The sequence below is a fragment of the Danaus plexippus genome, chromosome 4 (genome assembly GCF_018135715.1).
Source record: "Danaus plexippus chromosome 4, MEX_DaPlex, whole genome shotgun sequence".
In the NCBI taxonomy this organism is placed as follows: Eukaryota; Metazoa; Arthropoda; class Insecta; order Lepidoptera; family Nymphalidae; genus Danaus; species Danaus plexippus.
The window spans coordinates 2,701,163-2,727,148 of NC_083538.1; the positions used below are offsets into that span (position 1 = coordinate 2,701,163).

Below are 25,986 nucleotides of genomic sequence, written 5' to 3' on the forward strand. Positions count from 1 at the left end.
AGTATAAAAAAAACCTTGTTATTGAAGGTGCAATTTCCTTTAGTAGTGGATTGTATTAGTAGTGGAGTCTTTACATATTTATTCGAAATTGACAACATTGTTTTAAACAATTGAAAAGTGAATTTATATTAACTTTTCAATACTTTTCTTCGTCGTTAGAACGACATGCTTAAAATTTGAGTTAGTTTTTCAGTAGTTTCATAAAAAAAATATTATAATACCACAAAAAATCTCGTCTCTTCACAACGGGTTTTACAAAGTATTAGTTGAATAGACATATATTAATAACAGATAATAATTAGTAGTTTTTCTGAAGTATAATAAAAAATATTTTAGATACAAGAAACATATTTATTTACAATCCAGGAATCAAATGTTTATATATTGTCAAACTTATATTGCAAAAATTCAATATCCGGAGCCCCGTCGTCCATTTGGACCGCCGCTGGGATATCCTTCTCCACTGCCACCACTACCAGCATTGGATCCACGTCCACCACCACGAGTCGCACCTCCAGCTCCTTGAGGTCCGGTCGAATAACCTTGGTTTCCTTGCTGACCGGGGAAGTTACTTTGAGATCGACCCGGAAAACTAGATCCTCCTAATCCACGTGGATATTCACCCCCACTTCCTGAACCCGGAAAGCCTTGATTTCCTGAGAAATCTTCACCGTTGCTTCCTGGTCTGCCACTTGGATAGCCGCCTCTAGAACCTTCACCGAACCCTGGTTGCGAATTTCCACCTTGTTGCGCTCCAGACTGGGCATCTGCAAAAGCACCAGCATTTGCACCAACGCCCGGATATCCTTGTCCACCATTTCTTCCTAAAAAGAAAACCAAAATATATATGATGGTTTAAACAATAGAAACGCTTGAGAAAAAAATATTTTACCCTGTCCAAATCCAGACCCTCCAACACCTCGTCCTGCACCTAAAAATTGTTATTTTTTTATTATTTTGCTATTACAAACATACTTCTATCGATTTTGAATAAAAGTTAATTAAATTACAGATACATGAAATATTATACCTACTGGATTATAATATAAGAGCTATGCTCTGTTTACAATTACAAACCCTCGTATCTTATTTGAGGCTTGTAGCCATCTTGATCAGCCTCGTATTCTACCACCTGCTTCCTACCGTCGGGTAAGACTACATTGTACTGTCCTGTAGTCAAGTCACCATCACGCTGTTCTGAATGACCAAACATAGTACCTGTTTCCGCATCGTCGACTTCATAGCTAAATTCATACTTAGCTGGCCCCTGTTGATAAAATTCATTTTATAAAAAAGAATTTCTTAGAAGTTGATCGAAAAAAAATTTACCAAAAACATGACAATTATTTTAACACTAACTTACATTTGATTCATCTACCCCTGAGCTACGATAACTTTCATTTTCAATATTTCTACCATTACCGAAGTCAGGGGTTCCATAAGAAGAAGACGGAGATACTCCAGGTCTTCTAGAGCCTTGTCCAGAAAAAGCGCCTTGTCCACGGAAATTGTTTTGGTTGCCGGATTGAAATCCTTGTATTGGAGTTCCATATGAAGAATCAGGTCTTTGAGGTGTTCCACGACCACTAGAAGGTCCTCCTATATTTCCGGAGCTGCCTTGGTCCGGAGTTCTATATTGAGAATTTGGTCCCTGTTGTTCTTGTAAACTATCTGGGAATCCCTGAGCTCCTGGAGCGCCATATTCAGAAGAAGGAGATCCCAAAGATCCTCCAGACTGATCATAGTTTTCACCTGACCGGCCCCTACCAGAACCAACACCTCCAAATCTTCCTTGATTGGAACCCGGTGGACCATATTGGGTAGAAGGCCTTCCACTAGAACCACTGCTGCCTCCAGGGGGTAGATAACTGTTTACTGGCGGTTCACATGTTATTGAAGTCACAACTAGAACGGCTAAACAGAGACTCTGGAAAGGAATTATAGCCAATCAATCGAAAATTCAAAATGTTTAGTTTATTATTGAAATAAATTCATTCAATAAACGCTCTTACTAAAATCATTTTGTGTTATTTAATATTAAAAAATTTAAATTTAAGGCTAAGTTGTCCGAACCACTGTTTCTTAATTGGGTTTAGGATTTCTAATACATTTGATTCGTGGTATCCACTCTTATATAGTCTGTTTAGTAATGGTGAATGTCGTATCAATATAAAACAATCCACGAAGAGTGCACGCAGTTCGTGTATTAGTTTAATTTCGTGCATCCAAGTCAGGATGCAAAACTACGTCCAATAAGATATATTTGTGGCATGAGTTCTGATATAATCAGCTTTATTACTACTCATGTCTTTTCTTGTTTATTTATTTTATTCTAGAACATTTCACGTTTAATATCTTCAGACTAGCATTATCTAAACAACGAAGGCTTCAATTTTATTATTCACTTAAATTTTATTTTTCATTTTATTTCTATAATGCAGTAAATCAGGGAATATAAATTTTTACTTAAAAAGTTTACGTGAAAGCTTCTGCAATAATGAAATAATTATACTTATATTAAAATACAACAGTCTATATTACATGTTCGTCAGTAGTTAAAGTAAATATTAATCTTATGTTACACGTCGAACGACCGTCACGAGTCCAAGCCATGCCATGTGCTCTTGCGCGGTGATGCAACAGCCGTTCATTAGCGCCCTCACACGATCCAGTAAGTTGACATTTCTCACAGATAAAAAGTACTATTTACTCAGTCAAATAATATCACAACGGTGCATCAATTTCTTTTTAGTATTTTTTTAAGGCACAGTTGAGGCAGTGCCTTAAAAATATGTTAAACAGTGAGCTTTATCGCTACAATTCATAACTATTTAAGAGAACTGTTGACGAAAATGAAATAAGAAATCTGTATGATAAACAATATATTATATAAGTTCTTTATAAACATAATATTTTCTAATTAAATTAAATAAAAATATTTTTATATACATTCATGTGTATTGAGTACTTTAAACATTGTCTTATTTAATACTTACTTGTTATGTATATTTAATAATATAAGAATAATAATAATCCACCGTTATCTAATAAAAATAAAAGAAATTTTCTACACAATTTACTATAGTGAATAATTATTAGAGAATTATTCGATCAACTATAAGATAAAAACGAGAATGTTTAAATAAAAGAGAGAATGTTACAAATAAAAGGTGGTTCTAAGAAATGCAATATACATTATTTCTTAAATAGCATTTGTATCACAGCTTCAACTATCTCAGATACTCATTAACAATATGGGACATCTGTCTCATACATATACATTAAGGTTACAAACATATCTATAATCACTTTAATTTTGCTAAATTATACACATATGTGCAATAAGTAAGTTAAAATTTTGTCTGTATCGTATTTAAATCGAGCGTCTCCTTGAGCTTCTTGCCTCGAAACTGTTCTTCAATTTCAGCGAGAGATTTTCCTTTGGTTTCTGGGACCGTTGTGAGGACGAAAACAAAGGCCAGAGCAGAAAAACAACCATACATCCAAAATGTTCCCGCAGATGTCAGCACGTGCTGCAATAAAAAAAAATATTGTTAAAAAAACGAATCTTTGATAGTTTTATCTTTTTCATAATAAACTTCTCATTGTTTGTTTTTGCTTAAAATATTCTGCTTCTTTAACTATAACAATAGCATTGTCGTTATAATATGGATCCTATATACAAGAGTGACAATTAATTGTTTACGTCTAAGTCATGTTTATAATTGTTTTATGATGTTTGTATTAACACATTGTTCGGTTATTTGCTCAATTTATACGCATTTACAATTTATTAATAACCACAACATCATTATGATCTCAACGTGCTTTACAATTAACTTTTCAGTTATGTTTTAGCAATGTTTTGTTTCTATTTTATATTCAAATATCAAGAAAATTTTACTTCTTGATTTCCTGTAAGCAACTTTTGGAATTCATTCCGTATATACATTCAAGCAATGAGTATATTCAGATTCAGAAACCAGGACCGAAAACTTATAATTACCATTTCTAACATAGACTGTTAACATGGCGTTGTAAATGACGTATCAATAAATTTCACTTTAATACGAATGTCGAGCTTTAAATGGACTTCGAAAACAGCAATAGCGTTTATCAAAATCTAGTTTTAGTTATGAATTTTAATCTCTATGATATTTATTATCTTTTAATTAACATACAAAATTCATAAAGACCTTTGGCTTAAGCTATAACAATTAATCGTATATGAAACATGGAAAAATTAAAGGATATTTTATAAAATGTTTAATATTTTACCCATCCTCTATCACTCAACACAGAGTGACTTAAAATGCATATAAATTAAATAAAAAAGTGAAGCAGTAACTTGACACTAAGGTATATTAACGAAAACAAAGTAACAAGGATATTTGTGTGTACTAATATTAATGAACTGTATGTTCATTTCATACTAACCAATCTGAAATAGTCTTATTCCTGTCTCCGGTAATATATATAAAAGTTTCGTCACTATATATCGATCAACCTGATAGAACGGAGAGGGATAGCAAAACTAAAACAAAACAAATAAAAGCTACAAAGGAAATAACCTTAAACCTTTCCCTGTATTACCTCTTTGATTTCTATATAACTTTATTGACTACTCACGAATAGCTTTTTTATTTACCATTCTTATCCACAATTTTGCCAACCCAACGACATTCTTGTTAGGAATTATCACCGATGAATATGTTTTTATAAAAACAAACTTATGTATGTAAATATACATATATGTTCTTATTATATAACACTTGAGAATAAAACTAATAGCATAGCATTCTTCTTACCTCCAAAGCGTGATAGGACTTGATGACAGTGAACATAGAAAGTAAATTGACTGCGCTGGCCATCGCCGAGAGCTGTGATCGGTAATGGGCTGGGAACAGCTCACCCAACAACAGGAATGGAAGACCACCGAATCCGAGAGAGAAACCTATCATGAACACCACCAGACTCACTATCGGCAGGTACCTGTGATGCATACAGCATACGAGTAGGTCAAATAAAAATACTTAATAACAAATATTTATGTAACTAATAAAACTATAAATTACACACATGATGTTCTACTACTTAACTCTGTATTTGTAAAAATGATTTGAATTCATAATTCCCAATTGATATGTGTCTCATTTTTATAAACATTTTATTATTTGATTTTCAAAAATTAAAGTGAGAATACGTCATGCAAAAATTTATGTCACATAATAGGTTGAAATATTTGGAATGCAATTTTCAAGAAGAAACTTAATGGTACCAGTTGTTGTTGTGCTATGAAGTTAATTAAAAACTATCAAAGAAAATTATAAGCGAAGCAAAAGCATAACTATTATACTTCAAAAAAAAAAATGTTGAGTATTATTTTACTTTGCAATTTAAAACTTTACTTCAAACATTTCAAAACTTGAGTAAAAGTTGTATTAAACGGGAGAATATATTAATTTAAACTAATTGGCAGTAAGCGTTAAAACTTGTTAACTACTTAAGATATTATCGATGCACTGTTAAAGACAAAAGAATAATAGCTTATTCTTAAGGACCTTTATTGATGATTTTCAATTATGTCTGCATTATTTAATGTTCGTACAGCTTGTTAATTGTATTTAAAACGTGAGAGGACTGTTAGAGGCAATTTGTATTGTTTTCTCATACACGTTTGACGTGCCATTGACCCCTGCACTTAATGCTATACATTACACAATTTAACGTCAAAACACTCCCGCCTCCCTTTCGCATGATTATATTTACATCAAAATTTTTATATGAATATCCATAAGTATTGTGAAACGACCAATGTACATTTTTATAAAGAATCCATTGTTTGCTACCAGGGTCAATGAATTAAATTTTAAAAACGTTTTCCAACAAATGTTTTGCCATGGACCAAAATATACTAAAAAAATATTTGAGTTAAATATATTTTATTGTTTCCATTTGAAGCACTTTAGCTAAAAGTAAAAATGACTAACACGATATCTGAACTTTTTGTTAATTGGATACATCAATTCGAAAACGTTTATCTATATTTGAATGATTATATATTAAAGAAACAAAAACTTTTAGTGTATAAACATACCCAAGTAGGGAATCTTGTTCGAACTCGAAGTAAAATGCACATCCCATAGATAACATTGAGACGCACATGATGACAGATGAAAGAAGCAGCAAAGGTCGACGACCCGCTCGATCTACAAGCATAGTGCTCACGCCGCAGCTAAACAATTGCACCACACCGACGATGATGGTGGCTGTCATGGCATTTAGGGTGCTGCCTGGAATAGATTCCCATTAAAGTAAAAAAGGAAAATGATTTCTTTTAAAACTGAAACCTTGCGTTTGATTATAAAATTAAATTATTTTCTTTAAAGATATTGAACTCAGGAAAACTAAATCGGCAAAAAATTTATAAACAATATATGATCTTAATTAGCGACATAAATTGCATAGTATCTATATATAGTTGGTATAAAAATGAATATAAATATTATACGCATTTTTTTTTTCACAAAACAAAATACATAAAAAACAAAGAGTACCCAAATATTATTTCATGTTATAAAGGTTATATTAACAACATATCTCCTCTCTCCTAGACAAGACACAAAAATTTGCTTACCATTGATATGGTTTTTGAATTTTCATTAAAGCATAAACTTTATATAAACACTACGTTTAGTATTTCTCTATTCCGTGTTTCAATAATCTTAATAAATTGAGCACAACATTAACATTATTACAATAGCCTGACAGCCATTCAGAATACCTAACAACAAATCCTAATAACATATCATTACAAACCACTTTGGTGTATGAAATTGCGTCTTTGTAAAGGGTAGCACAAACGCTATTAAACCTTTCAGAATAATAGTCTTACATCATTTGCATTTCACACCTAACATAATTAACAAACCTGTTTACTTACAATTTACGATCTTCTGAGAACCAAGAATTTAATGATTAAAAATAAACAATATGTTTAAATCATTGTTAGAATAACAAAACGAGAGGAAGATATCAAGAATTGTTAAATCATTTTTGGAAATGAAATGAAATGAAAAAAAAATGGAAATCTCAAAAAGCCATCTCGAAAAGGGTTTTCTAGATGTAGGTATATCGAAAATAACTGAAAGTTTTGTCTTGAAAATTAGGAAATCCTATACTAACAATATAACAGAATAAATACAATAACCTTTGAACAAACGAAGGCTATATTTAAAATAACCAACCAATTAAATACAATAACTATTACTATTAATTAAACATAATATAGAGACCAAAAAACATGAATTCAATGAAAGCAATTTGCAGACTAAGACTGAGTCCACAAAACTATTTGCATTCCATTTAAAACTTTTTACACATTTGGATCTTTTGATTTTTATTACCTAAGTTAAATTAACATTACAAAAAAATCTTTCTTCTATTAGTCTCATTTGACTTACGAAATTACACGAGCGTACATAAGAAAAGGTGATAAATTTACTACCAATATCTATTTTTCAGATCCATGAAAAACTATTGTAAAACAAATTAAAATAATGTCTAATTTAGGAATGACTAAAATAAAATTACCAGCAGATTCGAAGATTTCCACGGTGAAAAATATAATGGTGTCAATGCCGCTAAATTGTTGGAAGAAGAGTAGTGAAAAACCGATAACAAGCGGCTTCATAACACACGATGAAAGGAAAACGTTGCGAGTGAAAAGACTTTTTGGTTCATCTTCTTTTTCCCCCTTGGAAACTGTTCTGTAATAAATAATGTATGTAAGTATTATTTCGTGAAGATGCAGACATGATAGATATAGAAAATAAATATTTCTTAGTCATTGGAGCCCAAGGTAGATGTTGTAAAACAAGTCTGTACTATTTGGTGTAAACATAAGCCAGAACTTTCACTAACTTCTATCAAAATTAAATTTTATGTGGTTATAATAAATGCGAACTCAGAAAGTACTTAATCTAAAATTGATCTAGACTTTCGTTTAAACTTTTGAAATAAAAAATATTTTTAGGACTTGAACACATTACGATTATATTCATAAAGTCTGTCTGGTAAATATTTAATCACACGTCCAATCATATATATATACCCTTTTTTCGAATATTTATATGAATTATATAATTTATATGAATCTCTTATGACAGAACTTATCCCGGTGATGAAATAATTATCACAATTATAATTCATTATTGATCACTGCAGCTTTTTTCGGCAATGGTGGCAATTATGACGAAATAAAGATTAAGTGTTGCTTAAGCTTTCTTAAGTTGCTTAAGATCTGATAATAAATGAGGAAATTCCAAAAAAATTTGGTGAAAAGTGTCTATAACTAGAGCAGGATCTAAATCCATCCTCTATCTTTTATTCACATTTCTTTCCTCGTCTCCTATTTTTTAAAACCTACCCACATGCTGTTGGCCACATCTTATCATTTTACTAGGCCGTATTCACAATATTTCTATACTATATATTAGTTTAATATTGATATTAATGTTGAAGCATGTTTATATAGTTTGTAATGTTTGCTCACTGAACGATATCTTCTTTATTATCAACAGTTGCAATAGCGTGTTGAGATAAATGAAGCCATTTCACCGCCAGAGTATTATCGAGGCCCCTTGATTTCAGCCATACTGGTGACTCGGGAAGTGGCAACAACACCACAAACAATGCCGCTAAAAAACATTTTGTTTCTATCATTTAAAACCACCAATAAGTATATCATATAGTGCTGATAAAAAGTAATTCCTTTAATATATTTTCTCTGTAAAAAGATACTTACAATAAATTATATATTAAATCAGAAGAACTATTAAATAACCAGCAATTTTATTAGTGTAAGTTTAAAATAAAGTGTATAGCACTGTATTCTACATAAGAAACAAAAATTCGAAGATTACTTGGACTATACGTATCTATACTGTACCATATTAAATAGCTGTAAAGTTCGATTATCATGGTTATATTTTTACAAGTTACCACAGAAAGTGGCGGACAGAAAAGCCAGGTGCCGCCAGTAGAGCCAGCTGCCAGCAATATAGGAGATGAGTATACCAAGCGACATAGATAAAGTTGGGAGAGAGCCCAGACGTCCACGAATCTCGGGATCGCAACATTCGCTGACCTGAAAACAATGTGTTTTTTCGGTTTAATAATAAAAAAGCTCATAACTTTTCTCTGTAAGTTTATAATCTATGTTTGATTTCTAGATCCACTCGTATAATAAAATATATGTGGTAACGGTAGTTTTCTAATATTTAAACAAGTTAGTATATGTACAAAAATATTGGTTTAAATTATTATTTAAAAATTATTTATAATCTATAATGATTATGATTTATATTAAATTAAAAAACAGATTTTTTCTCGCTTCACAGTCGTGAATCCTAAAGGAAAAATACCGCATCATACGGCATTAAAGTAACGTAAAGTAATGGTAAAATATAGCAAGTCGCACGATTACACAAATTGCTATTACTTTTACTGAAGGTAAATCTTTTTATTACAATCTACACGATACCCGCGACTTCGTCCACTTTGTTCGAAATATTAAAAAAGTTTTAATATGTGAAAAAATGTGGAAAACATGCCACCGAACACTTGGCGCTATAAAATTGGTTGTATTGTTAGTTTTATTTTGGCATTACTTTTTTAAATGATAGGCATATCTAAAAGATAAAACTCAAGATTTTATGAGATTTTTTTCTTAAATTATTCGCTATATTACAATATTATCTGCTTTATATTTCATATCTATGTTTTCACTTACTAAAGTAGGCTTCTGTACAGTAAACAGTGTTCAAACAAGAACAGGTGTTACTATGATTAATCTATTCGCTAATTCATTGTGATTGTAAAGCCTATTATTTTCTCATTAAAATATTATTAATATAGTCAGTATCACTGGTAAGAGTGTCAACTGGTTTCTTTGTCATAATTTCTATACAAAATATAATTACAGTTATTATACGATGTACCTTATTTTTTAATTTTTAAATGGCCTTAAGTTAAATAATGATTTTTAAGATCACTTTTTCGACTACATTGCAGTCGCCGTGTCCACGAGCAAACCAGTGACCAAATCTCGTGAAAAATCCGAAAAGAGTTTTTTTTTTATAAATATATGATTTGTTTTTTTCTGATTTATTGTTTTCAAAGTTCTGTTTAAATAAGTCTATACCTCGTTATATTATTCTACATTGTTTGTGAATGATATAAATAATAATTATTATAATTATAGGAACTAACAGGTAATACTATATGATTAAAGTGATTGCACGGAAAACATTATTTACGCCACTTCACTTCAAACATTAAATCGGCTATGAGATCGTATTATTTAAAATGGAGGAGCATAATATAAATATTAGCACATTATCTAACACGGTTACTAATGTATTAAAACCTAATAAATTTCTTTATTTAAATTTGCATAACATAAAATAACCTAGTTTTTTATCGAAACATTATGTTCAAGACAAGGTTTTCGTAGTATAGTTATTTCTAATCACTTGAAATTATTTTTTGCTACCATAATCCATTAGCACTGGCGGTTATTTTATACTGACATTAGTAATGATGACATATGTTACTTAAATTCAACAATACGAGCATAATTACTATATTAAGAGCCCCGAAATACGAAGTAAAAATACGAAGTACATAGAGACGAAACCTCTCAGCATTCCATGGATTCACCATGCGGGTGATGCCGGGTCCATCGCGTTACAGGGAGAGGAACTTCAACAGTGCCTGGGACTTGCGACCCAGGTGTAGGTTTAAGGCGCCCCTATCCAACGCGCGTTAAACGCTCACCTCCACTGTCCAAACCCCTCTCTACCCAACTAAATTTGAAACGAACCTGCTAGGGCTGCCTCCGATACACGTTCTAAGAATTACATAAATTTATGTACTTCGTAATAAAAACAATTCAAGCCTTTGAATTAACTAAAGATTTACTGAAACCTATCACCATCCTTCGCTGGACAAAGCCTTATCAAAATCTCCCCAAATAATCCCGATGCTGGGCAATTTTAATATTTGACTAATAAAGACTTTTCTGTTACAAATATCAAAGACACATAAACAAAGGTGCGTTATCATACACTATCTGGTGTTGAATGAGCTGCCTCAATCAGACATGTTATATGTGGTGGCGATATTATTGAAAACATTTGCCAATTACATTATTAACCGACCAGTGACTATCCACCATCTTTATTATATCTTCCGTCCCTCACGCTGCAGCGAAACTGCATACCGTTAACTTAAACAGATTATTCAATCTTCAGATTTCACTCCCATCTTTCGTCCGGAGACATGATCGGCGATTTCCACTTCAGATTGCTAATTTGATTGATATATTGTCATTTAAATTTTTTTATCAGCCTCTTAAATCTTGATTTTACTGATATCTCAGCATTTCGAAAGAAGCGTACTCAAGTTAACTATTTTATTGATAAAAAATCAATTGGTTTTTACAGTGTTGCCGTATGCGATACATGTATGTTCATAGCAAAAAAAAATGTGATTTCGTAGATATTATATATAGTCTTATAAGACTAGTTTATAAGAACTCATAGATTATAGACTAGTCTTATAAGAACACAAAGATATATACTAGTCTTATAAGAACTCATAGATATAGACTAGTCTTATAAGAACTCATACAGTCCACTGAGATAACGAGGCAAAATTAATGTTTAATGCTATTAAAATAACGTGACTACTTTAACATGTTTTTTTGAAGATTAGCTAAAAATTTAAGTTAAAATTTATTTAAAAGGCCTGCTTAAGATAATAAATATGAATTTCATATACTTTTAAGTTAACTTATATAAATAATAATTGATTAATCTACATTCTGTACAGGGCAGACGAGATGAGAATTCTGAATTCTATTATAGGGGTATATTGTTAAAAATAATTATAAAGGCGTAGTAAATCTGAAAAATATTAGTTTTATTTCAATGATTACTCGCGATAATCTTAGATCTTATAATATAATACTTTTAACCACCATGATTATACTCACATAAACCTGTACCGGTGCAAGAACTAGTCCTACACAAAGGCCGGATATCATTCTGCCGACTAGAATGAGAGAGAAGTTGGAAGAAAACCCAAGAATCAACCAGCCAGCTGCCCAAAGTGGTGCCGTTAGCTGCAGGGTCCGTTTTCTTCCAGCACGCTGCATCAGAGGTCCTGACAGCATACTACCCATGAACGCTCCTAATGGCGGAATCGCACCTACAACAATTATTTTAAGGAGATGAAGCTATCCAGTCACTTCCATAATATTACCCTTTATGTTCATATTTACCCTATATACCATTATGCTTTTCTTATTTTATACCTATACATATATATATATTTTATTTGTTCTTACCAATCCATGACTTTTGTTCACTGTGTTGTATAAGAGAGGGGTCTATATTCTCTATGGAAGGTATAGCCGAGGCAGAATATCCTCTAACTAGTCCTATTATAAGAAACGCCAATGAAGCACCGAAAGTAAGCCATAGCTGGAAAAAAAAACGTAAAACTAAAATGGCTATAATATATGTATTATTTTAAATTAAATTACATTGTAAAACGACTATGGAATTATTTGTAAAAAATTCATCATCAGCCGGCGGAGCCCACTGCTGAGCAAAAAGCTTTTCTCACATGGAGAAGATTAGAGCATTAATCACCACGCTTGCTCAAGACGGGTTGATGATTTCAATCTTATAGTTTGAAATTATAAGACCAGGTTTCCTCACGATGTTTTCCTTCACCGGCTGTCAGTGGTGTCTAAATACTCTTACAATTAGAAAGTACATACGACACGGAAAAGATCACATTGGTACTTGCCAGGTTTCGAACCCGCGCCTTCACGTATGACAGGCGGGCCTTTAACCTTCAGGCCACCACAACTTTTTCGACTAAAAAATTTGTTGAGGAAATATACATATGTTTGCTCAATAATTTTATATACATACACACACTTTGTGTACACACTTTGTGAATATGTGCCAATATTAGGATTTGAGATTTTGTCTCAGTTTAATCTTTAGAAACCCTATTGTTTAACGTTTCAATCTTTTCTTTGTTTTTTTTTTTTTAATTCACTTTTATTATTTTCAAGTATTAAACTAACAGGGAAAAATTCTTACAATATATTTAGCCTTTGACGATCTACTAGAATAGAAACATTAAAATAAAACAATGGGAATTTATCGGTAAAATAAAATCACATGGATAATAACTGTTTTGTCTTGTAATTTTCGTGAGTAATGTGTCTCCATTGCCAGTACCGATGATACGTTAACGTGTATTGTGTCATGGATACTAATGAATAAATAAAATAATATAAATGCTGTTTGACCAGTAATAAAAAACAAATAAAAAGATAAAACCAAAGTCAATAGCATTGCCAGTATCAGTCATAAATTTGAATATTCTTTGACGGTTTGCTGTTTAAATTTCTATAATTAAAACATTACAGTTTCTCTCTCATAACAATAGACATATATTCACATTCTTCATTTCAAAACATTTGATGTATTATGTAAAACGATGGTAGTTTATTTGGATTTCTCCTTTTATTTACAAAATTATGAACATACTACTCTCGTGTTAAGAAGTATGTTTGTTTAATTCTGTCACTTTTAATGATTTATTTGTAAAAAATACACTGAAACTGAATAATAATTCTTTTGCAGTTTTATTGTTAGAATATGTTAATTTTTTTTTATTATTTATATAACTGACTCATAATTGATAAAGTAATAAAAGTGATATATTGTAGTAATTCGCCATTTCGGTGTATATTTAACTGTTAAGATGTATAATTCTCCAAACATAAACTTCGCCAATGCAAACCAAGGGATTTTCCTAAATTCCAATTTCCTATTAGCTAAATTTTGCTAATTAAAGGTACTCTAAAATAAAAATAAAACATTACACAATACATAATATATTATAAAATTATGACAGCAAACTATAGAACTATAGTTGTCATACTTAAATAACTGCTTCCAGTATTATTAGCAGTCTCATACTACAACATATTTTTTAAACAGAAAAATAATAAAGAGATTATTTTAAATTATCTATTAAACTAAGAAAATCTATACTTTAGAGTTCCAAATTAAACCTAAAATAATAGTTTAAAAAATATGTAAATAAATCTTCTAGCCCTAATATTTTTTTTTTTTTTTGGATTATTGTTTAAAAATATTAAAAGGCCGCGTTCAGAATCACTTAATTATCTTTGTGATTAAAAGCAACTGAATTATTATACAAAGCAAAAAGGACCGTTGTAGATGCAACTTTTACATATATTTTTTTATATTAATGGCCAATCGATACTATATAAGAATAATGATTAAAAATAAAATAAAAACATAAAAATATTAATTTCTAAATTAATATTGGCATGAAAAAGACTTGTTAAAGGATACTGTTTTTTACATTCGCGACATTCTTCACGTTGGTAAAATTATTGATGATAATCTTTCCGTGGCGTAACGAAAAAAAAATTGAAACTCATAAAAACGATTGTGAAAATTCGTATCTACCTTCCAAATAGTTCTACATTCTACATCATACAGTCTTCAGACACAAGTTAGTTTTTGCATCTTAAATTATTTATATTAATTGAAACTTGAGTGACATTTTAATAAATAGAAAATAAAAACAACTTATTCTAATTCCCTTGCAATTATTATAATCATCTATGTACATTACGCCTTAACTGTTTATTTATAACATTTTTCATACTCTACACATAACGGAGAAACAAATGAGAGCTGAAAACCAATAAAAATGGTGAATGATTGAAAATTATGAAACATTATATTTGTTCGAAAGTAAATCTGTCAAGAAAAATACTACCAAGTTAAAGTTAGACAAATAAAAGTATTATTAGATCTGTCGATCTAAACTTATACTCTTAGCAATAATAGCGTTGTCAACTTTTACCTGAATAAAATAAAGCATAAAAGCAGTTAATTATATAACTTTAAAGTTATCTGAACTCTGGGATGGAACAGAGGTTTGTTACACGTTAAAACCTCTGTAACAAATATTTTTCTCATTTCTTTAATTTCATACAAAAAAAAACTTTAAAAATCAATTGAAAAGGGTTTGGGGGGTCCATTAAATATACCTTCAAAATATTAGTGTAAAAAATACCTTATTATTTTTTAAACACCAAATTCATATCTACTCTACACCCACAGAATGTTATTTTAAAAATATATTCCACTTATTTTGTTTAATTTATACTGTTATAATATATATATTAAATATATTTTTATGAGGAAAATAGAAATGTAAATTTTCCCAAAATTTCACGAACAATACCGACACCCACACCAGTAAAGTTTTTTTTTTATACCAATAAGGTGGCAAACAGGCGTAGGATCAGCCTAATGTAGAACAATCACCGTAGCCTGCAATTTGTCACCCTTTTTAACAATAGGGTTCACGTGGGCAACTTCCACGAAGACGAAACTTCACTTTTTCTAAACTTTCACTTTTCAACTTTTAGATGTCTAAATGCAGCAGTTCTCGCTGAATATCGCTTTGCCAGATGCTTATTTCAGGCACAGACTATCCATTGCCTGTGATGGTGGTATAATAGACATGTTTACCAACAAGCAATGCCATGTACAACATGGTACAACATCTCAATATGGCGATAATAATTTTGTTAATTATAGCGACAGCCTAATAAAATCATGTTTTTCAACCGCCAAGAGGAGTCCGAGTTACTTGCCTTAAACCACTTAAATTGTCTTCTTGACATACGCCCATCATCTATTCAGTTATTAGGTATTCAGGTATCCTCGTACTTTCACTTTGAGAGCTTTAGCTTTAAGAGGCTTGAAATTCAGAGCCCTTACAAAATACTGCTATACATCGCGCAGGGACAGCTTCTTTCTATAAAAGGCACGTTCATGTTCCTATCATATTTCATCGGGAGCAGTCAAATTGTATATCCTTACTTTAGACTCCGTGGAAAAACTTGAGATATTGGTGATCAAGATGTGGCTTAAACCACTCTGGTGAACCAAGAGGACAGGCATAGAATAGCCAGTCTCTCACTATAATATAGGATTAAATTTTGAGAGAATGGACAGAAATTACACCATGTATTCCTTCCATACCTTTTTAATACCATCGGAAAACTATGGCAAGACTTCATCCTTTCATTCTGGTGTTTTTCGCATCTGAACTTAGGAAATGGCTTCCTCCTTCTGTATTCGCACAGCCCAGGATTGAAATAGTTCGTCTGAGTCTATGCTTTTTTCTAATCATTGTAATTTGAATCTCTTCAAGGCTAGAATGATCAGGTTTTGCATTAGATAGCGCATTACTTAGGTAGTGCTTTCACTAACAACGACTTTATTTCCACCTACTAGGGGGTGAAGTGACAGCCAAGCTCTTTCCAGTTATCTTTTAAGCAAAAAAACATCTAAGGAGTATAACTTCTTGTAAAATACAACTTTCATGCCATATTTATTAGTGTTAGATCCTTAGATATATTTTATGTCTTAGCTACATCACTGTAAAGTTACATCAAAATCCGTTCACCAGTGTCTCCGTCAAAAATATGATTTGACACATTAAAACTGTAGTACATATTTTCACTAATTTCTTTTTTATCGACAGTGTCAAATAGTTCGATCAAATTTTTGGATCATAAACAAATATTATTCTTAATAAGTTTTTCAAAAAAATGGCTTTTATATTTGATTTAATTATAAGACGTTAAGTTCAATATTTTAAATAAACATTATTTGTTCTTAACAGTTTATTCCAACGATTGCTTTGATAGCGGTTATTTTATCATTTATTCGTTCTCACGTTAGTATATCATTGTTGAGATTTTAATCTTTGCAGTATCAAAAATCTTTCAAGTTTCAACATTACATAGTTATAAATATTCTATCCCCACAAAAGAAGAAAAACGTTTTTAACGCCTGTTCACCGGAAGGCGATCATCAAATATAATTTGAGATGGCACTCTTAATCCAGACCCTATTGGAATCTTTGCACATAACAGACCATCCGGTCATTTATTACCAGTAGAGTGTTGGCAGAGATTTCTATTTATAGTGAGTTGTTGACTCCTAATAATAATTTTAGCAATTTTTTTAACTATAAATTATCTAATACTCTTTAAATAAGTTTTGCACTTTGGAACTTAGAATTGCTAAGTATTCTATTGGGCATATATTGATTATTGGTTGCCTCGTATATTGTTTTATATAAAACTATAATCTCTCCATAATAAGTTCCTTAAATTCACAACAGTACAAGCATTTTTGTGTAATTTACCTATCAATTAGACTGTAGGTAGTTTTTTCTTTATAACTACAATAATTAATCACTCAATTTCCTGTAAAGTTATTATAAGGTGATAATCAAGACACAATCACTTTCCCTTCCATCTTCTTCTTAAAATTCTTTCCTTCAATTCTGTAAAATTTCTTTAAAAATAATTTTTCCGTCAAAGTAATAAGACAAGCCACATGAAAATATTTGATACGAACGGGATAAAAAACTTAAATAACAATATTTGAATACAACAAATCACGTCAAACATAATTCATGTATCCCTTAAAGGTAAAAAGACAATTTTTCAAAATAAATACATAAATGAAAAAAATAAAGTAAATAATAGATTGCCTTAGCTCATTCAATATGCAGAGGAATATAATATGATTTATTTTCTATTGTCATTACGCGATTATAAGCCACGAACACACTGATTGTACAAATACAAAGTTTGACGAAATCCTTATCACTATTCTATTTGATGAATAGTTACTTATTTTGATAAATTTATTATTTTTTCTAAAGAAAAAAACAAAAATAATTAAAAATTTGCGTGTAAAATTGTATAGAAATTAGAATGGTTCAATGAGTACAGGTCTAAAATTTTGGTCAACATAGATTTCGTAGTCATATAACTTGTGTTATTACATATAGGTAATTATATAAATAAATACATTTTTCTTGTTATTATTCGACTGTTCTTTCGTTTAAATATAACACAATAGAGACGTGTAATAAATATTACTGTTAATAGTATACGAATGACTCTTACTCATAATAACCTCTACACGTAGCATTAGATTTTATAACGCCACAAGACACGCGAAAACAAATTATACGTTGTATAATGTACTAGCTACTGTGATGTGTACAAAATGATTTTACAATATTATGTATATTACAAATAAAATACTGATTCCGAGTATAAAAGAACGTGTATATGAAAAAATTCAGCCCTTAAGATTTTTCTGTGAAATATGTGCCTTCCGCCCTCGAATACATTTATAATCGTTATCGGTGCACCTTTCCATCCCTCTAAGGGATATAAAATAAAAAGTTTTGAATATAATAGGAGCGTTGACTTAAAGACTTGTATGTATCACAGTTGTTTTTTTTAATCCTTAAAAAACGTTATATTTATTTCATGTATATAAACATTAACAACAAATTAAAATATTTTATTTTCCCAGCTCCTTTTAATACTTGTATAAATTAAATTTAATCACATATCAGTACATTCACGGTTTTACTGTTGATTAATGCATTTAATTATATAACTTGTTTATTATATTAATTTATCAAAAAGCAACTATGCAAATTCCGCCAAATAAACCGTCTTTTAACTAAAATGTGACGTAAAAGACCCATCCTTTATTTTTTTGCTGTGCAGCACAAAAAAAACTACTAGCATTAAGTCACCATTGTGAAATTTTTTTCTACAGATAAAAAAAACGGAAACGTGTTTTTATCATTAAAATTACAGAGCCAATGAATATAGCAATTACTTCTTGATGATCACATTCATGGATATTTCCGCAAAAAAAATACACCAACAATTTTACCATAGTTTTATTGTTACAACTTACCTTTTATAATGTTGTAAGCCAGAAAACTATGGTCTTAACAAACAGTACATAACAAACGTCATGTTTAAATTTGCATATAATAAATTTTATCAAAAAATTAAATCAACTAGCCTGTGAGGGTTTTGATAATTAATAAATATGCTAACCTTAAAAACTTATTTTTTAACGTAGTTGTATTACTTGAAAAGTATAATATAAAGCCAAAAAATATGTAATTATTTACGTGTTTATTTAATTATTTCCAGCTTATTTTAGTCACAAGTTGATAATTAAAACGTATCATAAATAGTTCTATTGAGAAGCAGGTTACTATCATATATTAATTAATTTAATTTTAACCATGCTAGTTCGACCTTAAGGCTCTATAGATCACTGCCTAGAAAAACTTGTCATGTCATACATACACAGTCTGAACAGAAATGATATCTGATCAAAATGACTTTTACAATTAGGATTATCTGTAGCAATAAATATAAACAATAGTTCAGGATCCAATGGTTGGGGTCCCATTTCATTTTGGATTTCTGGTATACATGTTTCTTACATAAAGTTCCTGTCTTTGCGTTCTCTCGACTAATATATATTTTTTATTTATTTATTGGAAGCATTCTATTACTTTCTCATTTTAACTTACTGAAAATTGAGATTGTTGTTGAAAAAAAACAAACAAAATAATTCGGAATCTTAGGTGCAATAGTGATTATTATAGCAGTTAAAAAAATTATGATAATAAGAAATGAACTACAATTATCTAAGTGATGGTCCCTAGGAGACATTATGCCTTTTCTTAACTATTTTTTAGTTTTTCTCAGGGCTGTCACCTCAACCGTTTTCCTTATTACATTCTTAGTCATACTTATCTGCTTGCATCCTACATTGAAACAATTTTAACAAACAATGCTAGTAATGACTTCTCTAAAATATTTTTGCACAATAACAACAGTCATAAAGGGACGAGACATCATATTTCTATCTATAGAAAATATTAAGTCAAACTTCAAATAATTTACTTATTTTTTCGTCATAAATAAAGCATTCTGAGCTTAAAGGAAGACAGATTAATTTTTTTTTTAATAATAAAATTAAAAGAGATTATTAATTAAAAAAGTATATATTATTTTTTAAGTAGACCCTAACGTAATAAGGACGCTACATGTCTTAAGGATAAAATATTAGTGAAGAAAGGTATGATACTGATTTACAAATGACAATGTGTATTTTATTTACTATTAAAACAAAATAAGTCTAGATTCGGAGAATAAAAAGTATGCTAAACAGAAGAACCTTAAAAATAAATAAGAAATACAATAATTTGCATCTTTAACTCATATAAAATAGTTTTAAAATTCTTATTGTTTCAAAGTGATCGTTTTGTGCTGAAGCATAATAATGTATTTATGTCTGCTTATATGTCATTTATTTTTCCAATGTTATAGGTATTTGTTATTTAAATTATGCTTTATGACACAAAAAGTTAAAATGTCAGATTTTAGATAGAGTAAAACATATTTTCATTTTAAGAAATCTTACAAGGTTTCAGCCATAAACAAATTAAGCAAAAGGTTATTATTAATAATAATCCAGAGTTTGAGTTACAAGAATAAAAGAGATTGTAATACGGCTCGCATTTTTATGATTGAGAGATATAAATTTAATTTTCTGATGGTAAAGCTCCTGCGACTCACCTCCTTTGAAATATAAAATATAAGATCACATTCCTTGAATTAGTCTGTTTGAAAGCTAGTCCAAATTCTATTTATCTATGAAATTATGCTTTGGAATAAATTTTAACCGAACTGATGATCTAATCTAATATTTTCTCGAGTTGAGAACTCTTTAACCTTAACCTTACTATTAAAAACATCTCCTACAATACAACTTGTCTTCCAATAACAAAACCTCAAGCCACGTGTAGTCGCTTTCTGTAGATTATTCTGTCTATCATAAATTTTCTTCCTCATTTAATTTATGTATATTTTCATATTCTTTATTTATTTATGTCCAAATAAGAAACTGATTTTCTGATCACCGATTTATTCAGAACTTCGTTCAGATTTAAATGAAAAAAAATATGTACCTAAGTCATTTATCAATCACAACAATGCTTTTATATTAATATTATTTCAACAGATTTAGTTAAAAGTTAAATGACCGTCATGATAGCTCATATTTTATTAATAAATAGAGTACTATTATATAGTAGTAACTATAGGAATAAAAACGATGCTTAAACAGCGCATTTCCAAATTGACACCCTAAAATATTAAAAATACAGTTAATTTATTTATTTGACATTTGTTTATTCAAAATGAATACCACGTTGGTTGTTATCAAACTCCATGACAGTTCCAATTAATTTAATTAATAACATATTTTTTGTTTTAATAAAATAATGATATATGATGCAAGAATATATCTTCTACAAAATATATATTAAAAACTTCCAACAATATAAAATGATATAAATGAAATACCTGTTTTAAAAATGCCACAGAAATATGAAACATCACGAAGACAGACACGGACAATTCACATCAAGCACGTTTGTGTCGACTGCTGGTATTCGAATCGAATGGGCGTTTGTAGAACAACAATAAAACTAGTGACCAGATAAGAAGTCAAGAGAAATATGTGTCTGATGTCCAGTGACCACCGAGATTAACTGAACTCGCCACCTCTCTACAGAATTAGTAATGATCAGAGGTGTTCATAACTATGCGTTTGCAATAGTCATGTGAGATACTTCACAGATAGTTATGACCTCTCTTGTTATACGCATACATTTAAAACTCAAAACAAACAACTTAATAAAACAAATTGCAATAAAGAAATCCACACCAAGGAGCTAATATGATTATATATTGCATTTAAAGTCATGGCTTATTTAAACTTTGCATAAAAAATGGCCGCGGACGATAATGATACAATGATACATAATAATTAGCATGCCATCCTTTTGATGTCACAAAAAATTATGCCTTTATCATGTGAATGTAAAAAATGTACTTGGAAAAAAATCGTTATCAACAAGGCTAATGAAATAGTAACAGCTAAATATTTTATCCAAATAGTTATTTTTATGTTTATAAATGGCGCTAAATAGCACAGTAAATTCTATTAAGCTTTGTGAATTTGTAATAATAGGAATAATATACTTAATTAATTTATAGTGAATATAAATATTCAGGAAGTTCTATCAACCAGGGTCTATTATAGTCACTTTCTTGTATCAAACTATTTAAATTTCATTAAATATAGTTGAATAGTACCATTACATTAAATTAAATAACAAAAAGACTACCTATAACTACTATAGATATTCGTTAAAACTCAAAGGAATATACAAAAAAAAAGTTAATAAGACAACTATCAAAAAAATAAACAATGTTTTAAAAACCTGTTGTAACATAATTCATATTTCAAACGAAACATAAAACAATAATATTACTATTATTTTTTCTCCTTCATAAAACACCAAACACTGTTCAATATTCTGAACTATTTTGAATAAGATATAGTTTTGAGTAGTTAATCTAGAGTTTAGACGGAAGTATATTGTCATGTAACATCCAGTCAATAATTTTATCTGACAATTAGAGAAGATTCAAAGCTCCGAAGCTCAAGATTATTTGATATAAATTCACGTGCCAGATAACAGTTATCTAATCAAGCGAATCAGATGACAAAGTTTCCGAAGTGAAGTAAGTTTTTTGAAGAGCCCATCGTATATATCATTCAAGACTTCCCGAAGCAACTAAAATTCTATATGAAAAAGTTTAATAAACGTTATTGTTTATATTAATAATCAAACATTTTAGGTAACAATAGAGATTATTCTTTATTAAATAATTTTTATTTTTCTTTCACTTCCATTTTTAAAAAATTAACATTACGTATGCCATTACAATGTTTAACGTCCTAAGTAAACGAGATGCATGTGTACGGACTTTTATATAATACAATTATTGAATAAAAAACTTTCAGCTTTCAAAACACATCATTTCACATATTTAATTATTATTTTTTAAATCTACTTGTCATTAATTTGTGTAACAGAAAATAATATTAAATTACAGTTAAATATACAATTTAAACAATTTTAAATGGCATTCGTATTGAAAAACATACGTTAAGCCAAAACCGACTATTATAAACTAAAAATTTTATCTTACATTTTCTAATACAATTTATGGTCACAGATTTTTAGAATTGATATATAAAATAAAATATAAAAAAAGAAACACGTTTAGGAAAGGCCTTGAGGGAAAATGGAGATAAATATTCAGGAAAATGTTCACTTATAAAAAGAATTTTCCTATATGATGATTTTTACGATTTACCATAGAAGATAACTAATGTCATATAATACATTTCCATTTATTAATGAACCCTCCGTCTATATTTGAGATCGAAATATCGGAAAATCATAATCAAATAATAGACACATCGTTATCAAAATAATCATATCTCTTTGATAAAAAAATAAAAACATCTCTGAATCACACGAGGAGATGGCGCGTGATTTTGTTATTGACGTACTTGAAGTATTTGTGTCATAAAGAAATAAAAAAAAAATAATATCATCCGCACTTTGAAATTCTGAAGAGCGATTATAAGGGTATGTCGAAACCCGTTTGCTCCATAAATTAAACTCACGATAATAACAAATAGCTCAACCCAAACATAAGAGGAATAAAGAATAAAACACATTTTATTCCACAAAATTATATTACTGTTTACCTTTAAATTTACTCTATGTCTATGAAAAAAAAAAATTGATATTAATTTTACAGCACCAATTTTTATTATATTAATTTCACCACAAAAATTACTTTTTTCTAGCTAACTTTGATAATATGTGAGAAATGGTCAAAACCCTTTCGTTATTTTCTGATAAATGAGGAAGGAAAATCCTTTCAAAACAAGCTGAAATTACAGGAGGAAAATGTGACAAGGAGATGACAATGAAAAAAATAAAATTAAGAAGACTTATTACATGTTAAAAATTGGTAATTTCGTGGCTTTTTTCGAACCCACGACCATATAGAGGTAATGGTACCTATTAAGACAGTTAATTTTAGTTCAAACAAAGGTAAAAATGTTCAACACGCTCTCAATTATAGTTCCACTCAACTGAATAATTTAATCTGCTTAGAAAATCAACACCATAGCGCTACTGAAAATGAATTATGAATAGTTATTTATGTTTTGTGACTTGTGCCTGTGAAGATTTTTTTTTTTTCAGAATATTATATTAAAACGTCATTTATAAATGACGATTATCACTTCCTTGATAAATTAAATAAAGTAATTAAAATTGAAGGGAATAATGAAGAGAAGGAAAAAATATAAGCCTTTATTTTATTTTAGAAATATTTATAATTATCTTGAAATAATAATGGTTAGTAATAAATTGTGTTTTAAAATGAAAAACGATATTAATTCCATCCGCCGTTTTATTTATTTAATGAGCTTCAATTATATAATAGTAAATAATGTAACTTCCATAATTTAAGCATTATATGGCCTAATTATATGTGCCTAAGGAGACAAAATAAAGATATCAAATTAGGCAATGCCTATTATATCACCATCAAACATGTATTCATTGTCATTTTATTTTTGTGACGAGTGGGATGTCATAAGTGGGATGTATATTCATAAATGTTATATTATAAGTGTAATTCTCATGTAAGTGATAATAATGTTTTAATGGGAATAAAAATATCTATAATAACATATCAATCTGTTGTCCATTTAAACGCGTACCCGTTTCAAGCCAAGGTATTTTTACTAGGATTGATGTTTTTTATAACTGTTTAGATTCGAAATTTCGTTAATATATCATAGGTTATGTACTAACTGCTCAACTTTGATCCTTAAGATAACCCGTAGGTTTTTGAAATGGGTACTTTTTTTAGTTTACCTAATAAGAAAGCGCCACTTATGACGTGGAAGGCCTTTTAGACCTAAATATAAGATTTAATATTATTTTCATTTTTAGAACTCCATATATGGCGTACCTATATCTGTATATTTCAATATATATGTAGTTCTGATAAGTTGTTTTTGAAAACAACTTATCAGTACTACTGAATACGTCCTTGCGTAGCTACGACTGGTGATTTCTAATTCGGAACTAGGATTTCCCCAGTTAAGGAAATTGTTGCGCTGCAAACAAAAAAATCGGTCGATTGTTTGCTGTGCCATAGTGAAAGATCGGTATAACAAGAGTATTGCGATGAAAATAACATCCTAACTATGCCTTTCCATATGTATAAAATTTGAGAGTCAGAAATCCTAGTTACAAAGGATCGGGAGACATCCCTCCTTAAGAAAGTGATAACTACTCGTACTCGCCCCTCTAAAAGTCAGATATCTAATTCTCAGTTCTCTTCTCTATTAAAATGCAATGCAACATAACATCCTTAGTCGAACGTCTTCGGAGAAATTCATATTGATGGCGTTTGTCCATAATTAGCCTAGTGTACTCAAGTTTAAAAACCGGCTCACATCAGATAGAGTAATCTCATATCAGTAGTACTCCTAATATCATCAAAATCTGTAGTTTTAAAAACCCGGTCAGGAATAAAGTTCATTGAAATAGTTATTCTTGTTAGTACATCTTTTGAAATTGATTTTAAATTTCATATTCAAGTCCATTTACTCTATTTTAGTGATTTTACTAAAAAATGTAAAATAATGATTTCAATTTATAATTTTAATTGTTTGTCATTTGGAGATATGACATATCCGAAGAAAATTCAATATTATTTTGAAGAACAGGACTGTAACTGGACGTTTTCCATGAGGGTGATCACTGCCTCTAGGATTTACGGGTCTTTCCATACAGCAGTCTTCATTAAGTGAAATTAGGAAGAAGATTGTAATTATTCCGAGTGTAATTAATTTCAGTCACATGTTTTTATCGTAACCTTTAATTTGTTAAAACAGGAAGCGATCCAATGCTACTTCCAACAACAATGATCTATAGAAACTTCATTCAGTTTTTTTTTTTTGTTTATAAACTAAACAATTATTTCAA

The 25,986-nt window shown here is 29.8% G+C and overlaps 2 protein-coding genes across 3 annotated transcripts; both read right to left on the reverse strand.

The window, feature by feature from the left end:
• Nucleotides 1–364: 364 nt before the first annotated feature.
• Nucleotides 365–2,199, reverse strand: LOC116768495 (pro-resilin-like). 2 transcript variants are annotated; one of them, XM_061525989.1, is made up of 5 exons: nucleotides 2,013–2,199; nucleotides 1,364–1,927; nucleotides 1,078–1,267; nucleotides 893–931; nucleotides 365–824 (listed from the first exon to the last, which is right to left on the reverse strand). In XM_061525989.1, exons 1-5 carry the CDS (start codon nucleotides 2,019–2,021, stop codon nucleotides 409–411), a joined length of 1,218 nt encoding a protein of 405 aa, XP_061381973.1. In that variant the 5' UTR covers nucleotides 2,022–2,199; the 3' UTR covers nucleotides 365–408. The 2 variants fall into 2 exon arrangements, with proteins under 2 accessions (XP_061381973.1, XP_032515120.2); XM_032659229.2 differs by lacking the exon at nucleotides 1,078–1,267 and having other exon boundaries at nucleotides 1,423–1,927.
• Nucleotides 2,200–2,865: 666 nt separating this feature from the next.
• LOC116768488 (facilitated trehalose transporter Tret1-like) lies at nucleotides 2,866–21,614 on the reverse strand. The gene is made up of 9 exons (XM_032659222.2): nucleotides 21,416–21,614; nucleotides 12,413–12,548; nucleotides 12,059–12,273; nucleotides 9,004–9,148; nucleotides 8,555–8,699; nucleotides 7,594–7,769; nucleotides 6,098–6,293; nucleotides 4,809–4,992; nucleotides 2,866–3,533 (listed from the first exon to the last, which is right to left on the reverse strand). Exons 1-9 carry the CDS (start codon nucleotides 21,446–21,448, stop codon nucleotides 3,351–3,353), a joined length of 1,413 nt encoding a protein of 470 aa, XP_032515113.2. The 5' UTR covers nucleotides 21,449–21,614; the 3' UTR covers nucleotides 2,866–3,350.
• Between the last annotated feature and the right edge of the window lie 4,372 nt (nucleotides 21,615–25,986).

Coding starts and splice junctions, on each gene's coding strand:
- LOC116768488 (XM_032659222.2), bottom strand. CDS start 21,448: ATGTTTCATATTTCTGTGGCATTTTTAAAACAG. Junction 12,274..12,412: donor TGAACAAAAGTCATGGATTG/GTAAGAACAAAT, acceptor TAATTGTTGTAG/GTGCGATTCCGCCATTAGGA. Junction 3,534..4,808: donor AGTCCTATCACGCTTTGGAG/GTAAGAAGAATG, acceptor TTTTTATTGCAG/CACGTGCTGACATCTGCGGG.
- LOC116768495 (XM_061525989.1), bottom strand. Junction 1,268..1,363: donor CAGGGGTAGATGAATCAAAT/GTAAGTTAGTGT, acceptor TTTTATCAACAG/GGGCCAGCTAAGTATGAATT. Junction 825..892: donor AGGGTCTGGATTTGGACAGG/GTAAAATATTTT, acceptor TTTTCTTTTTAG/GAAGAAATGGTGGACAAGGA.